Source organism: Strongylocentrotus purpuratus, unplaced genomic scaffold, assembly GCF_000002235.5.
Source record: "Strongylocentrotus purpuratus isolate Spur 01 unplaced genomic scaffold, Spur_5.0 spur5_scaffold_20, whole genome shotgun sequence".
In the NCBI taxonomy this organism is placed as follows: Eukaryota; Metazoa; Echinodermata; class Echinoidea; order Camarodonta; family Strongylocentrotidae; genus Strongylocentrotus; species Strongylocentrotus purpuratus.
The window spans coordinates 24,517,618-24,535,516 of NW_022145606.1; the positions used below are offsets into that span (position 1 = coordinate 24,517,618).

A 17,899-nucleotide genomic window follows, 5' to 3' on the forward strand; every position below is an offset into this window, starting at 1 on the left:
ATATTCATATCGTTCTTAAATATAAGAACGATATGAACCAGCATAGATAAACATGCATAAATAAACGTTGTCATAATTGTTTGATTTGTTGGTAAAATTATATCATTTAACGGGCGAAATTGGCTAAAATCTCCCTGCCTGGCCGTCGAGCGGGCTACTCTTTTTAGTTGTGACCATAGCTTAACTTTAGTAATGTTTGACGTGTATGAAAGAAATTTAATATGAGTGTACATCATGTTATCAAAATACAGCCCTAGTTCGGTATCGAAGTATGTAGGCCAAAGGCCATTAGATATGCAAACATTGCTAAAAAGGCCGTGTGACCTCTTTCCAAGCCGCTTTGATGAATTACAGTGACTCGGTAACATTGTTGAAGGTTGATGAAAACAAATTGCTTAATTTTTGTATAAAATGTTACTTATCATATTTTTTCTACTGTTGACCTTGTAGGATTAGTCTAGATAGTTGTTATAGTTCAGTTGATTGTTATTGTTTTGTTAAACTTCTATGATTTTCCAGAAGTGCATGTAGATAAGTTTTAAATAATAAAGGGAAAAGACATCTGTTTCTTTCAAAAAGTCAATGAAGGACACCCTGTAACAGTGATTAACAGTAAATTCTCCGAACCATTTTGGAATTTTCCCAACCGTTTTTACCATGAAAAAAGACATAAAACAGACTGTAAAAATCTGTCAACACTTTAATGTCTGGAATGGAATGTAGAGCCATTTTATTGCTTTGTGACGATTTACATTCATCTAAAATGTAATTAATTGTAATAATATAGTTGGGAGAATTAATGAATCGACTAGATCGATTTTTCCCAATTTATACATTTAATAAGGGTCCGTTTTCACTCAAATTTTCAGATTATCTTTAATTGTACATCTAGCGTTGAAGTCACTACCTTAGCACCACTATATGTCATCTAAACAATGTTACCAAGTCCCTTTAATAGGATGACTTGCCTAGGCTAATTAAACCGCGCTATTTAAACCGCGAATAATCCCATGACAACTAGCCTCTGGACAACTACCCCGAGACAACTGCCCCCTAGAACAACAACCCCCAGTCATCAACGCTACACACAATATTTTAAGGGAAAAAAAGGTTTATGTAACTACTAACAATCCGAATTATTTAATGTGCTATTTAAAACCGATCAAGTGAGATTATATATACAAAAGTAACGTTTCATATTTTTCCATAAAGAGATAAAACATTGGTCATTTGGTCTTGTTTATAGTTTAGGTGTTTATTTTGGGGTCAAAATAGTTGAATTATAGTTGGAAATGAAATAAAACAACAACAACAAAATACATAAGTTAAAAAACAAAGAAATACATAAGATATTATCCAAACAATAGATAACATAAGGAATAACCCTGGTTATTCAATTTGTTTGTGTTGTATTATTATTCAAATGGTGTAACAAATATATGTACCATAACTATGCAAATGAGTGAATTTTTCAAAAAAAATTGAAATTACCATAGTATTCTATACACTTCATTTGACATGTATGCACATTTTCGCGGCGATTGGTCGTTCCACGGCCGAGATCATAGGGGGGGGGGGAGGGGGCTTTAGAAGCCCCCCCCCCCCCCCCCCCCTGGGCTATGCAGCTTCAAAATAGCCCGGGCTAAATAGGGTTAAGCTTATAATGGCCATACAATTTAGTAGACACGCTTTTATGCTCTCCTTTTCACCCTTTCAAGACTAATTATTCACACATTTTTTTAATTTGCTGTAACTGCATTGGTAAACTATTATTAGATAGAATAACAAAACCTACACGTTATTTTGCACATCTCTATGACTAATCTTTTTCTTTACAAGGCAAAACGAAGAAGTTATGAAAGTTCCCTTGGCCTTTGGTGCTCAACCTGATGCGTTAAACAACGAAGACAAAGGAACACTTCACGATGCTTGCTCTAAAGGAGATCTCAACGCGACCAAACTTCTGATAAATGCAGGAGCTGATGTTGATGTCAAAGTAAGACTTTTCAAAGGTTTGATCAGATATGATGCGGTAAACCGCTGCGTTTTTATTTGTACGTCTAAATTAAAAGCAACAGTGCGAAACAAAGGTCCTGGGCGTATACATTAAGCTGTTATAAGATACAGAAAGCTTATTGCAGTTCTAGTCACCATTGACATTTAAATTGCCAGGTTTTAGCTGCGTTATATCTGAACAAGGCCCAATTTATTTGTCAGTATGAATTTATTCGTCTGAGTCTAATTTTCATAAATGCGACAAATGTGATTTGGTCTAATTAACCCAATCGCAAAGACATTGAACAAATCAACCTCAATCAATTACGGTACCCAACATCACAATGCTTTATTACTTAAACCTGACCATATAGGTGTGTTGGCTCAGTCAGTAGAGCGTCCGCCACACAACCGGGAGGTCGTGGTTCGAAACCCGGCGGCGTCATACCAAAAGACGTTAAAAGACGGCAGTTGCTGCTACCTTGTTTGGCGTTCAACAATAAGGGATAAAGCAACGTCGATCTGGCGCTGCTCAGTGGTTGCCGGGCTCACGATTAATTTGGCAAAAAGAATTTAAATGTCGGTTTAACTTAATACAATTCGGAGTCGACTTTGAAATATTATTATTATTAGTAGTAGTAGTAGTAGTAGTATTTTGAAGAGTATACACGTAGGTATTGAAATTAATATTATTGTTATTCATTGGATAAGGTAACAAAACAGGACAGTACACATATTTATACCAATAATGCGATATCAAGTCCACGCGTTGGCATTAAATGAGGCCAAAATGATGACGAAGAGAAGTCTAATGCTATAAATAAAACCGTTTTAATTAATTCAACAAATTTGTTAACGTACCCAACGTATTCATCAAGTAACCACTTTACAAAGACGCTACGTCAAACATAAGAATATCGTAATAACAACTCTGCTATTCTGTAAGCAATCCAAACAATATCATATTAAGCTAAGTCTAAAATTCAAATTTAGCTATAATGAGAAAGCCTCAGCTCAAACCGTAAATGACAAATTCGAATCGAGTGCTTTCAATTACTGTGTGTTTATGTTATGCATGTTTGTATTATTCGAGTACGATTGTAATGGGTCGAAACTGTACTAGTGACCATCTCTCTGTAAATGGCCATATATTATACTAATCGCTTTAGAACTAATCTAGAAGAAACCTCTATCTACCGTGCCATTTTGTCTGTGTTTTTTGGTTGCCGTATGGCAGACAAGTTTACTATAGCATGCAGCTTCGAACGCGGCAATTTGTGATTGCGACTTTTGCCTTTATTCTCTCACCAGTCGACCAATAATTCAACCCCGTTACTCTTAGCAGCCGAGTACGGCCACCAATCATGTGTTGAAGAGCTGATATTGCATGGAGCAGATCCCACAAAAAGGGATAATGACGGGGATTCCCTCGTCCACGTTGCATCATTAGGGTAAGGACAGGGTGACAGGGTGACAAAATATGATTTTACTATGCATTGCGTACAAGACAGTAAATGCGTACAATACATTGCACGCAGATTACACTGGTGTAAAAATGACTGCAATAAATTGCCCTTTCGAATGATACCAAATTTTTGAGTAAATCGAATTTGAAACAGGGTCACTTTACGAATTCTGAGATTCCGCCCAATTATAACACGTATTAGCCATTGCGTCATTGTTTCGATTTTAATCGTCAAGGGACCCAATTAAGACGCCTTGTTATACTCTGCATGATTTTGTTAGTATGTGCGGACGTTTATGCCGCATCACGCGTCACCACATGCACCAAATCGTGTTGGTTTTGCAGGCAGTGCTTGCGAGCCCTTTGTAGGTCCCATCCCCTATTCACATTCCCTTCAAAGTTCGTAGGCATAGTCTTTGGCATCCCTTCACGGTCGCTGTATTCTTCGTTCTCCGGAATCCCTCATGCGTGACCGTCCAGGGGCCATTTTGTCCGTTTCGGGACGTTTTGGTGGCTTTACTTCCGCCCTACCTATCTCCACTATCACAGCAGCCACATAATTCTTACAAATTGATCTGGATAGTCCGAAAGAATCTCATTCGTTTCAATCGTAGAAACACGTGCGCCTTTCCACGCACATCGTTGTGACACGATTACATGTCTAGTTTTCAAGTCATTATTCTTCTCCAAATCCTAGTTTAGGCAGTAGTAGTTGATCAATTAGTAGTTAAACAAGAATTAGTTAATAAAGTAGTAGTCAAGGAAGTTGTAGTCATTAGTTTATCATACCATTTATATTTCATCTTAATTTCTTGCAGTATCTTTATATCATAATTGCATAAAGCAACGCTGAATTCCTCGCTCCAATAAAATCTTCAAACAAATAAATGGCGCCCCCTTAAGTTCTAGGAATTGGCTTTCTTTCTGTGGTCGTATCTCCCTCGTTTCTGCCTAAACCCGAACCTTTTTTTGGATTTAGATATTTGAAGATATACCCTTTCCAGTCAAATACGAAATGATATACCCTAGCACTTATCAAATTTGAGAAAATTGCCCTCCAAACTCGCCATTTTCAAGAAAATTGAGTAATGAGTAATTGCTGCAGTAGTAGTTGTTCAAGTTCCTGTTTTCTAAAGTATAGTACTTAATCAAGTACTAGTATTTGCTCAAGTACTCGTTTCTTAGTAGTTGCTCAATGCCTAGTTGACTTCCATAATTGCTCAAGTTTGGGTTATTCAAGCCTTCAAGTATCAAGTATCAAGTTTATTTGTCTTCCAGCAAACACATGTGACAAAGTATAATCAAAACAGTACAATGTAGAATAAAGGAAGACGAGGAGACCTTGTTTGAAGCAGAGCTTGTTAAGTTAAGGCTCCCTCATATGATGTGACAAAGATAACTTATTCATGAATACAACAACAAATATGGAATATATAAAACTATTTACAAAATACTCTCAGAGAACAACTACCCAACGATGCATCGACCACAGCATGGATGACTACAACAAGTATACCCGAAGATGCGCACATCCCCATCACACCGGGTGAGCTAACAAGCTCACCGTGTGTGTGAAAATATGTAACATATGTGCAAAAAACCAACCCACCCATTAGAGGGCGATCTAATATGGACAAACCCAAGCTGACACCAAGTCGAGACATCAATGAGTTATTGCTCTCTGAGTGCAGAGGTCAAGTAGGAATATATGGTATATGTACAGATGGGAAAGAAGAAGAAAAAAGAAAAGGGATAAAGGGGGTTATGTCAAAGTCAAGAATTAACGAAAAAAAAGATCAAGAGTAGAGTTAAATATGCTACAGTACACAATCAATAAAGCTTGATAACACGTTCATGTGTCATCGACATACTTGTGAAGAAAATATGACTTAAGTCTACGTTTAAAAACTGAAATACTTGAAGCATTTGTTATAGTAGTATCAAGTGAATTCCAGAACCTGGGGCCAGTGGACATTAGTGTATTCAAAGTGAAGGTTGTCCTTGTATATGGTAAATGGAGATCAAAAGCCTGTCTAGTATTATAGGTGTGAATTTGGTTATCCCTTCTAAAGATTTGAGCAAGGGCAGGAGGGAGGTCCCCAGAGTGAATGCTAAACATGAGCATTCTAAGTTGCATTGAATGGAGATCATATAGTTTTAGAATACTGTTTTCATAATAAAGTAGATTTGTATGTGCACGATAATTCGCGTTACAAATTATTCTAATAACCCGCTTCTGCACAACAAAAAGCCTGTGGATTTGAGTTTTGGATGATTTGCCCCAAGCATGCCATCATACCATAATTAATATATGATAAATAAGAGTAGAGTACAAAATGAACAATACCTCTTGAGGTATACATGATCTCAAGTTATACAAAACACCAGTATTTTTTTACACCACTTTACTTAATTTGTCCACATGAGTTTTCCAATTCAGTTTCTCGTCTATGTATATTCCAAGAAATGTTGTTGAAGTTACTCTCTCAATTGGGTTATTATTAAATGACACTTCGCCTGGCAAACTATTAACTGAATTACTGAACAGTATATAATTAGTTTTCTGAAGATTCAAGGATAACTTATTAGCATTAATCCACTTCATTACATTTCGAAACTCTTCATTAACAGTTTTCAACAATGTTTGTGGACATTTATGAGAAAAAAATACACTTGATTCATCAGCAAAAAATATGAATTAAATACACTTGATGAGCGTTGAAAATCAATAATATACAAGATGAATAAAAGTGGTCCCAAAATGGATCCCTGCGGAACACCACATGTTACTTTTTGGGGACTAGAGTCAATTCCATTTAAGGACACATATTGCTTTCTATCAGTAAGATAACTTCTAAACCAATCCAAGGCGACTCCCCTGACACCATAATGACATAATGTACTTAAGAGAATCTCATGGTCTACAGTATCAAAGGCCTTGAAAAGTCTAAAAATATACCTATGGTGTGTAAGCGACTATCTAAGGCAGAAGCAAGTTTATCTATAATGTGTACAATTGCATTTGTTGTTGTATGCTTCTCCCGAAAACCAAACTGATAATTACTGAAGACACATGTTTTGTTTTAAAATGTTATAGTTCTTACATAAATATTTTTTTTTCAGAATTTTTGAAAAACAGGTTAACAAAGAAATCGGACGATAATTTGTCAGTAATTGAGAGTCACCTTTTTAAAAATTGGTACAACTTTTGAGATCTTCATGTTTATCGGTACAACTCCGCTTGACATAGACAAATTAAAAATATGAACTAGTGGTTGAACGATACCGACAATAACTTGCTTAATAAGTTCGTTCCCAATATGATCATACCCAGGACTTTTTCTTGTTCTCGAGGGCTTTAACAATACCAAGCAATTTTTCGTCATTTGTGGGCACCAGAAATAAACTTTGCATGTAAGGTTCTCCTAAGTAATCATGAAAATCAGTTTGACTGTTTGGAATATTTTTTTCAGATTCGGACCACTATTACAAACATATTCATTAAACTTTTCCACTATAATATTTTTATCTTCAACCATTTGGTCATCTTTATTCATTTGTATTATACTTGTTACTTTAGATGCTTTTTGAAATACATTTCTGATCACCTTCCACGTGCCCTTGATACTATTGTAAGTTGCTTGAAACTGTGCTAAATAGTATTGTTTTTTGGCTGCACGCATCACAGAAGTCAGGGGTATTTATGTAAACGGAATATTTCCTTTTTAGAGCTTCCGTCCTTGCTTTCTTATACTTATAAAACAGCTCAATGTTGTTATTTATTGATTTCAGCATAGCATTGGTGGCCCACGGCATACGTGGAGTTCTTCTACGGTTGTTTTTACTCTTTACTACTGGAATATTAGCATCATACAACGATAAAAAAACCTATTCATGAAAATATCGAAGGCACTCATCACACTGATTCAAAAGAACATCACTCCAGTTTGTTGCCAATAATGCCTCTCTAAACTGATTAATATTTTCTGGGGTGTTTCTTCTAACATAAATGTTCTTATGGGTGACTACGGGTTTTTTTCCAAAGGAATTATAGTATACACAGGAAAATGGTTAGACAAGTCCGACACAACAATAGTAGATAAGGGAAAATGTTGTAAGTTACTTAAGATATTGTCAATTAGAGTAGCAGAGGTTTCAGTTACTCTTGTTGGTTTTGTTATCAAGGGCAACAAAGAAAACGACAACATCAAATTCAGTAAATCATCAACATGAGCATCAACATTGTGCTGTTAAAGGTTTATATTATAATCTCCAACCAAAAATAAGGATTTACCATTAAGTGACTGGCTTTCCAAAACCCTCTGCATTTCGTCCAAAAAAATGTTCAAAATGCCATTGGGAAGTCTGTACACGACTCCAATTACGATATTATTTTTACCAGAAATAAAGACTTCAAAAAATAAAGCTTCTAAATATTCAGTCATACCATTAGGTTATGACATACTCGATAATCGAGCCCAGACGGAACATAAAGGGCAACACCACCACCACGTCTGTCTACTCTACTATTGCTTAACAAGTTATAACCGAAGTCTTAGTTTTTTTGTAAAGTACTTGTTCGAGTCCCAGCTCCTTAAGTAGTAGTTCCTGATGTCTTCGTTCCCAAAATAGAAGTAGGTCAATTTCTATTTGATCAAACAAATGTTGCTCAAGTAATTGTTTATTTAGAATGATTAGATAAAGTAGTAATCGGTCAATTGTAGTGCATCAGTAATAATTTTTTCAATATATATATATATATATATGTAGTACTTGTTAGTTGCTGTAGTAGTAGTTGTCTCACGTAGTATTTTTTATATCCTGGTTGTCGAAATCTCAGTAGGTCACGCAGCAGTTGTTCAATCTTAGTTCCTCAAAAAGTTTATGCCAAATTCCTTGTTGAATACCCTGACTGTGCCAGTCGTAGTTCTCCAAGTCTTAATTTCTAAACTAGTAGTTGCCAAGTCCTAGTTGCTCACGTAGAATTATATCAAGTCTTTGGTCCGTTAGCAGTAGTTGCTTAAAGTAGATACCACTTGCTCAAGTCCTATATGCTAAAGTATTAGTCCATCGACTGATATTAGTTCATCAAGTTGTTCAAATCCTCATAATTTTCCCTTTCTCTACAGAGGCAGTTTGGACATTTTGAAGTTCGTACTTGGTCTTGAAGGAATGTCAGAACTCATCTCATCAAAGAACAACATAGGGCAGATACCACTCCACTCCGCTGCAAAAAAGGGCAACATTGACTGCGTTGAACTTTTGCTTGCTCAAGATACGAGACAAGAAGAGGGAGAAGATGTAAATATAAAATTTTCATTCAGTTGAAACCAATCAAGATGTTCTTTTCTTGATGTAGAAAGTGTTGCACAAACAATTGTATCGTCTAATACCATTTCGACAGGACGAAATGTAACTTAAAATAAATAACCGAAATTGGATGAATAATGTTTTCAAACATGGATGTATCATGTCTTTAAACTTACCGTTCAATGTGTTGTTGATAATGGGGCATAGGGACACACACCATGGGCGTCACGTGGAAGAGGTGCAATAAAACGCAAAACAGAGGACCGGAGCCCCCCCCCCCCCCCCCCCCCCCAAAAAAAAAAAAAAAAAAAAAAAAAGATTACAAATACACACAAATGGGTAAGAGAAGTAAAAGTGTGTCAACGGTCATCCTGATTAGAATTATATGCACATTAATTTCATTAATAAATTACATTAAAGATAAGGTTTTGGTCACCTAGTTCATTTGCATATGTTGCTACAGGATCTCGTAATTTCATGTTTCATTATATGATATAGCCTTCAAAAAGCTAATGTTATAACGGTTACAAATAAGGGGTGGTGTTGGTTAATACCTGACTGCTAAGAAAGCGTAAATGCTTGTTAATAAGCAATCAGACGGCCGACGCTTTAGGTTCTCTCCGAGGGACCTGGTAATGAGGAGTAATGTAATACCAAAGGGCACTATCGCATCGACTTGGTTTTGAACCCGGGTCACCGGATTACGATACCACTGCTCTACCAACTGAGCTATCGTGCCACCACATGTAAAACACTACTGTACAAAAGTACTATCGCAGGGAGCCCTTTTGCAAACCCCTGGCTCACGGCCATGAAGTGATGGTAAATCTATCATTGCTCATGTGCCCTACAAAAACACTGACATTTCGCGTAACCTAATTTTGCTATGCTTATTAAAAGGGCAAGTGGGGCAGCAGCACAAAAAGTACTGTGAAAAAGTACTATCGCAGGGAACCCTATTGCAAACCTCTAGCTCACGGCCATGAAGTGATGGTAAATCTATTATTGATCATGTGACTTCGTTTAGACCAATCAGATTGCTAGATTCTTCGTATGCGGGATACAATACTAATTATATACCTTCCTTAAGGATTCCAGCCATCTGATTGGTCAAAATTGCACTCGTGATTTTAGCCATTCCCGTAAAGAAACGAAAAATGCCCAAAACCATTTAATAGTCCAAAAGTAAAATCCCGGCAAAATTCCAGTTACCGGGAAAATTATTAAAATCTTGCTGCGATACCAATTGGTTTACGTGTTAAAATGTTTTTTTTTTTTGCGCATCATACAGTGATTTTTGTTTGCGATTCCCAACTGATCGAAAATTTCAGTCTTTTTTTAGGACGGTGATAATAAAACAGTTTATCAGATTTTCCGTGATGTTTTAACCAATCTTTACTCGATCAAATGATAAGGTAAGGATTATAGGTAGATTTGTGTATAAATTCGGCATATAAAAGGGATATCGACTGCTTTAATACTCGAGGACTGGCTGTTTCTATACTGGCTCTTGGGAAATTTGCCTCCGCTGCTATCACCCCTCGACGCGCCACCCACCCGGGGTGATAGCAGTCACTGGCAAATTTCCCTTGAGCGTAGAAAAACAGCCAGTTCTCTCCTAGCAGTCGAGATCTCTATAATATTCATGGGAAATCTGTTGTATCCAGTTGAAACATAAATATGCGAAGGTGAAGTAAATCCGTTTCGAGCGAAGTTGCCTAGAAAAAACAAGATGGGGTAGGGGCGCAGTTGCAGTGTTTTACCGGTCACCATTAATCCATAGATAATCCACTGTTTAGGTCTACACAAAATGAAGGTAGTGTATATATTATTCTCTTTTATAATATTTAAACTTTTCAGATTATCATCTTGTACTCTGATGTCTTGGGTTGAGCCACATCTACATTGTTTACATTTGTCGTATTTTTTCTTATTCATGTAACTGAACCGACTGCAGAGCTGCTCTCTCATAGACGAACGAGACTGTCAGGGGAGAACGCCACTGTATCTGGCCGTGGAAGGTGGATTTCCCCCCGTTATTGATGCCTTGATCGAGGCCAAAGCAGATTTGGACATCCAAACAAATGACGGAAAAACCTGTCTGCATCTTGTTGTAACACTGTGGAGCATTCCTCCAAATCCTGACAAAAAAGTTCAGACAACCAAGGGTTCCGAGCCGGTACAATTACAATTAGCTATTCAAATTGTAATCTGAAAGGGTTTAATTTAATATTGCTGTATGACATACCTTTATGGCATTCCCCACCACGTCTATGGTTTCACAAAGAGGGTTGACAAAATACTTAACTCCGTTTCGTTGACGATCAGCCATGCATGAAATATTTCGTCTTCTTTGTTTGTTGTTAGGTCAGGCAGTCGGTGGAACGGGTTCGTTTAATAAAATAATGGATATGCAAGCATTTCTTTAAACAAACATAACTTTGTTATTCCTTTCTTAATTTTCATGATTGAGGTGCCATGTCAAAGGGCAGAACATGACTTTTTAGAATTATGATTTTCTCTTTGAAATTAGATACCGTTCACCAAATGATTTTAAGTACCCTTTCTTCAAACTGTTTTTGATCAATCATTCATTAAATAATTTGCATCAATTCCAAGAAGAGAATGTAATCTTTATAAATATGTGCAATTATTAAATATGATTGGGAATAAGTTATGATACAACATCGACAATTCTCGGTTTCATTTTTCCGGAAGACACTGTATAGAGGTCTTGTATTTTTGTTTCATTGGGATAAGGCATGTACTTTGTATAACCTATCTAGAAAGGACCTTGGTCTACAGTGACATTTTTTCTATGTTTTGTGGTTGCAGTAATTGTAATAATGATTAGTTGTCTCCATGTTGTGTTTTTATTTCCTCGCCAGTCAAACCATAATTCAACCCCGGTACTCTTAGCAGTTGAGTACAGCCACCAGTCCTGTGTTGAAAAACTAATAGCGCACGGAGCAGATCCCATGAAGAGGGATAATGACGGAGATTCCCTCGTTCACGTTGCATCATTGGGGTAAGCCCTGGTTGATTTTGTCTTTGTTTACCTTCACTCAGATGAAAGTACATCCCGATATTAAACTACGTAGCTTCAATGAAAGCAATAAACCCTTGGAGGCCCAGTATCCTCTACTATTAACCCTTCATAATCGCTAAATTCCTGGCTTCCCGATTAATAATTGCTCAAATCAAATCCTAGCTGCTGAAGTAGTTGATACTCAAGTCCCTGTTGCTCAAGAAGTAGGGTTGCTCAAGTTCTTGTGTCTAAAGTCATTGTTGCACACATATTATCTCCCCTTTTTGCCCGAGTCTTAGTTCTTTAACCCTTTGAGAGCGAGCCCGCGCACAGGGATTGTTTCCCCTGTGACGGAGCGATTTCGGTTACATCGCTAGTAATGGAAAATTTGGCGGTGCTTTCTACTTTCGCCTAGCATTGCGCCTCATTTAGTCATTTTCGCGATTTTTAGTTAATATAAAAATGAAAGATCAGACTTTTTTCTTTCTAAAAATATTAGTTTTGTTCTTCAATACGAAAAATAAGGTCTGTTATTTTTGAGGGAAATTGCCGTCTTATTTTGCTGAAGCTTTACGTCTTTCCTTTTCAATACACTCACAATACAAAATGCGCAAGCACCTCCGCACGCGCAGATCGGTCGATACCTCCGTTCATTCCCCTATTGTCAATGACAATGATTGTCTTCTGCTAAAGCTCGGCCAATTATCCTACATCCTCTTCTTTCAAAACAGTAATCTTCCAGAGTAGATACTTCTTCACATTCGTTTGTTCCTCTAAGGGTAGGGTCCTGAGATAAGCTGAGATAAGCGTTTCATAAAAGAGGAGGTCCATACATGAATGATTCGCTAGATTGGTCAAGTTGATGAAATGAAAAGGCACTGGTAATCATAGGGGAGAAGAATGACCAACTCCTTTTATCGAAGCATACTTTTATACTTACACAGTTTAGAGTAAGGTCGGTTATTTGTAGCCAAGTGAAACACGGCGAATCGCAAATTTAATTTAAAAAGGAATAGGTCTTTATGAATAGGACTACTATAGGCCTAATAATATTATTATATGAATAACTACAATATATCTATCGAAATGTGGGAAAAAACGCCCTCTCATATTGACCAGCAAAATTATCCAATCGTCTATGGCAAATCGCCATGTAATCATCTTCACCAACAAAACCACAATAATCCAAAGCCTTGAATCAAGGCAAGAATGTAGAACGGACGCGCACGTACGCGTCCGTGTCCAGCTGTACGGTTATTTCGATCCGAACACTAACTTAGGGTAAAGTTGAAATGATATCACCTTTTTCTCGAGTTTTTCCACGTAACTTTATTATTTTGTTTAATAGATGAGATGAATGAATATATCTAAATAATACTTCAAAGAACTTTAGCACATAATATCTAATAATAAGTTGGAAAACTTTGTCAATAAATTAGGGATACATCTCGGCTTCTGTAGAAGCCCGTCGTCTCCAAAGTGTTACATATTTAGTATTATTGTTTATTTTTTTAGTTTTCAAGTCCTTTTCCCTCAAGTAGTAGTTGTCTAAATCCTAGTTTAGGTAGTAGTAGTCAATAAAGTAGTAGTCGAGCAATAATTTGTTGATAAGTAGTAGTCAATACAGTTGTAGTAGTTCAGTTGTTGCTCAAGTAGTAGTAGTTGCTCAAGTTCTTGTCTCTAAAATTTAGTAGTTGCTCAATGTTAAGTTGACTCCCCTAATTGCCCAGGTCTTGTTCTTTCAAGTCTTAGTTTCTAAATCAGTACTTGCTCAAGTCTTAGCTTTTGGAGTAGTAGTTTCTGAAGACGTCGACATCCAAGTAGTAGTTCATCAAGCATTAGTTGGGTCGATTGTAGCAAATGAAAAATAATGCCTTGCCAAAGGACATTAGTGCCGTGTAGGGGATGAAACCACGACCTTTGAATTTCAAGTCAAGTGCTTAAACCACTCGACTACGACACTACAATGCCTAGTTGATTCCCCTATTTGCACCAGTCATAGTTCTTCAATTCTTAGTTACTAAAATAGTAGTTGCAATGTCGGCATTGTCAAGTAGTAGGTGATTTTATTATTGTTATATTTTTTCTAAACGTAATTGTTTTGATTATGAAGTATGACTTCCGTATTAAGTCCTAAGTGCTCAAGCATTACTTTGTCAAGTCTTACTTAAATTGTTCAAGTTATCGTACATTTCCCTTCTCCACAGTGGCAGATCAGAAACGTTAGTGTACGTTCTTGATCTTGAAGGATTGCTAACACTCATCTCATCAAAGAACAACGCAGGGCATCTTCCACTCCACTCCGCTGGAAGAAAAGGCAACTTGGATTGTATTGAACTTTTGCTCGCTCGAAGAGTGAAACAAGGGAAGGAAGAGGAAGGAGAAGGGGTAAATCGTCGGCCTTATGCCAAAAGGGCCTTAACCCGATTTTGGGGGTTATTGAGTTATTAACATCACCTTGTAGATTTCTTCATTCTCTTTAAAATGGTGTGCTTCACTTGTTGAAATTCGATTTATTTATGAAGATAATTATGAATTTCAAAAGGGCCTTAACGCGTATCTCATTTTTTTCCTTACGCCAAAAGGGCCTTAACCTACACGGCAAATCTTTTATTAATGACAGATTATTTCGTAATTTCCATTTAATTCAATAAATATCAGTAGAAACACCATTAAAAACATGATTAGTCTAGAATACACACAATGTACTTAAAATAATCACTGAAAGTATATGTCATGAATTTAGATCATATAATCTGAGTGAGATTTAAATTAGGTATGGATGCATGAAATGCGACCAACTCGTTGAAATACGCAGATGTCAACGTATGGGACTGCGATGAAAAATAAACAACAAAAAAGGTGTTATAAATGTACGATCTCTAAAAAATAAATTTACCGAAAGCTGCATTATATTAATAAAAATATTCAGATATCAAAAATACGTTTTCAAACATTTTAATTAACCAGTTTTATCAGTTTTCGTGATCCAATAGCCGTAGGAGGGCCTTTCTGGCAAACCAAAGGTGTTGCGAAACAAGAAAATTTCCTTATGCCAGAAGGGCGCTAACTATGCGCGCGTACTATGCGCGCCCTTTTGGCATAACGACGCGTAGGTTACGCCCCTTTTGGGCACAATGCATGTACAATTATGAATATTCTATAACACATTTAACACATTTCATGTAAAACTTAATAACTTAACATATTTATCGAAATTGGCTTCAAAAACAAAAAAACGACCACAAACTTTTTATTATTAGAGAGGCCAAAACCTTTAAACGCGATTATCTCGGAATGGCCAAAAGCAGTTAAGGCCCTTTTGGCATAAGGCCGACGAAATATAAAGTTTGCATTTAAACGAATCCAATCCAGATGGTATTTTCTTTGCAGTTAGCATGAGCTGCACACATTGCTCTACTATCGTATTGTCTCATGTTATACCATTAAGACAGGACGAAACGTCACTTAAAGTCAGTAACCGAATAAATGTATAATTTTCTCATAAATGGGTGTAGCTTGTGTCGGAACTAGTCTCCTAATTCATTGTATACAATGATGCAGCGGGATACGCGCCATTAGTATCATGTAGATGTTGTGCGATAAAGGGGTGATTGGAGGGGCATAAACGAAATATATATACATACAAAATGGTATCAGAAGGAACAAGTAGGGAAAAGGTCATTATGTTTAGACTTTTATTAATTTGGTGGATGGGTAAATTACATTCAAAATTAGGTTTTGGTCGCCAATTTCGCTCATTCTTATTTGTTGATTCATAATCGCGTAATTTCGCTTTCAATTATAGAAGATAGCTAAGCAATAGCGTTGATAACAGATTCTAAAACAAAAAGAGAGAGAGAGAGAAAGAGAAAGAGAGGGAGAGAGAGATGAAAAAATGTAGTTATTTTACTTCCTGTTTCTTAGATTTTCAAAAAGTTATTCCCCCCCCCCCCCGACAAAGCGTGTAAAATTGCATTCGAAAATGTTCCATATATGAAAGGAAACTTAATCTGTGGGTGTCTCTTTAAACCATCGACAATATTTCTCATTGGTTTCTGTTGATTTTGCGCCCCTCTTGTTGAATTAGTTAAACCAGAATCAATGTTCAAAATGTGAATGCTACTTTACGAATGCATTGCTCACTTGTTGTTGTATTGTTTACATTTATTTCTTCCGGATGAAATGTATGGGAAATGAATTTAAGAGGGTTAAACGTTGGTTGAGGGGCGAAGGTGCAGTATTTTACCCATGGCTCTACAATCCATAGATACTCTACTGTTTCGGCCTACATCAAATGAAGGAAGTGTTTATTTCATATTATCATCGTGGACTCTGATTGCTTATGCCACACCTACATCGTTTACATTGTTTATGTTAATGTTTTCATGTATTTGAACCGATCGCAGAGCTGCCCTCTCATAGACGAACAAGACTGTCAGGGAAAGACACCACTGCATCTGGCCATAGAAGGTGGATTTTCTCCTGTTATAGAGGCCTTGATCGAAGCCGGAGCAGATTTGAACATCCAATGCAATGACGGAAAAACCTGTCTGCATCTTGTTGTAACATTGTGGGGTAGTCCTGAACATCCTGACAAAAAGGTCCAGACCACAAAAGGTTTTGAGCCGGTAAGATATTATTCCTATTAAATAGTATTAAAAAAAGAATGTATTAACCGAAAGTGTCATATAAAAGGATTTAGTTTGATAATGCTGTATGATATACTTTTTTTTCCTTCATTCCCCTCTTTTTAAGTAAGCCAGGCTCATAATTGAAACGGGAATAAATCAAATGAACTCTTTGTGACAGTTTCAACATATTTTACTAATTTAACTAATATTTATGAATTCTCTTTCAATCTTTGAACCAAAAGTCTACCGAGGATAATTATAAACAAACATCAAAATATACACAATTAATAATAATAACAATCAAACAAAAACAGTTTTAATATGATACATTACGGGTACGTAAATGAAAAAAAAAAATATCTGTGCGTATTGTGTGTAAAACCATCATGCACCTATTTAAAATGACAATCATCTCATGTTTTTTGTACGTTAGGTTGTATCAAGATATCCTCAGTACGAGCCGCTCGCCGATAACGAGAAGCTTCTTCTCTACCTCCTCGACAAGGGAGCCATATGTACAACGTTTGACGCGAGTGGTGACACACCGATACATTGCACAAACACACGAAGACTCTGGCAGCTTGTTGTATCAAGGTAATTAATGAAAGGTGTACCTATTAATTGAACAATTGTACAGCTAGAATGTTTAATATATATATATATATATATATATATATATATATACAATAATAATATTAATAATGATAATAAGTAAATAAATAAATAAAATAATAGTGATAATAATAATCATAATAACACGATTAATAACAATAATAATAACAATAATAATAATAATAATAATAATAATAATAATAATAATGATAATAATAATAATAATAATAATAATAATAACAATAATTTAAAAACAATAATGAAGGAACACAAATGAGACCCCCCCCCCCCCAAACAACAACAAACGAAATAAGATCAGAAGGCAAAACAGAGGTAAACGGTGAAGGAGTATGAAGAAAATAAAGTGTATCATAACATCCCGCGAATAGGGCTCGCAGAGAACCCAGGTCATACGTAAAGTCCTAATATACGTACCCTATTCATCCATGAGTGAGTACGCGTGCACTAGCCTCTACTCAACACGACATTGTATTGCTCATTGAGAATGTATTGAACAGCATTATATCTTTGTAGAAGTAATATTTGATGTTCATTTCGACACAGTATAGCCACACAGAATCCTTTACTTCAAGAGCAAATATTTGTCGGTCGTTGGAACAATTTAAAGCGTTTGTGAAAAAATAATCATACATAAACAACCATGAGTGTTCCAATTGAAGAAAAACTAAATAACGTGAAGGCATTTGTATAAGTTGACTCATACTATATGGTATTTACCGTCTTTAATTAAGTTTGAATAACATGGTCGTAATATCCACGACATACACATGCGTATTCAATTACATTCAATTGAAATATTAATCAATTGTTTTTGTTTCTTTCTCTCTCTCTTAA

General features: G+C 36.2%; 1 protein-coding gene across 1 annotated transcript in view; it reads left to right on the top strand.

The window, feature by feature from the left end:
* LOC105440493 (putative ankyrin repeat protein RF_0381) overlaps positions 1 to 17,899 on the top strand; it is a 34,180-nt gene that overhangs the window by 136 nt on the left and 16,145 nt on the right. Inside the window, exons 2-9 of the mRNA XM_030993783.1 lie at positions 1,840 to 1,996; positions 3,307 to 3,446; positions 8,590 to 8,761; positions 10,728 to 10,949; positions 11,659 to 11,798; positions 14,006 to 14,186; positions 16,208 to 16,429; positions 16,866 to 17,026. Coding sequence (XP_030849643.1) covers positions 1,840 to 1,996; positions 3,307 to 3,446; positions 8,590 to 8,761; positions 10,728 to 10,949; positions 11,659 to 11,798; positions 14,006 to 14,186; positions 16,208 to 16,429; positions 16,866 to 17,026 — 1,395 coding nt within the window. The remainder of the gene's footprint in view (positions 1 to 1,839; positions 1,997 to 3,306; positions 3,447 to 8,589; positions 8,762 to 10,727; positions 10,950 to 11,658; positions 11,799 to 14,005; positions 14,187 to 16,207; positions 16,430 to 16,865; positions 17,027 to 17,899) is intronic.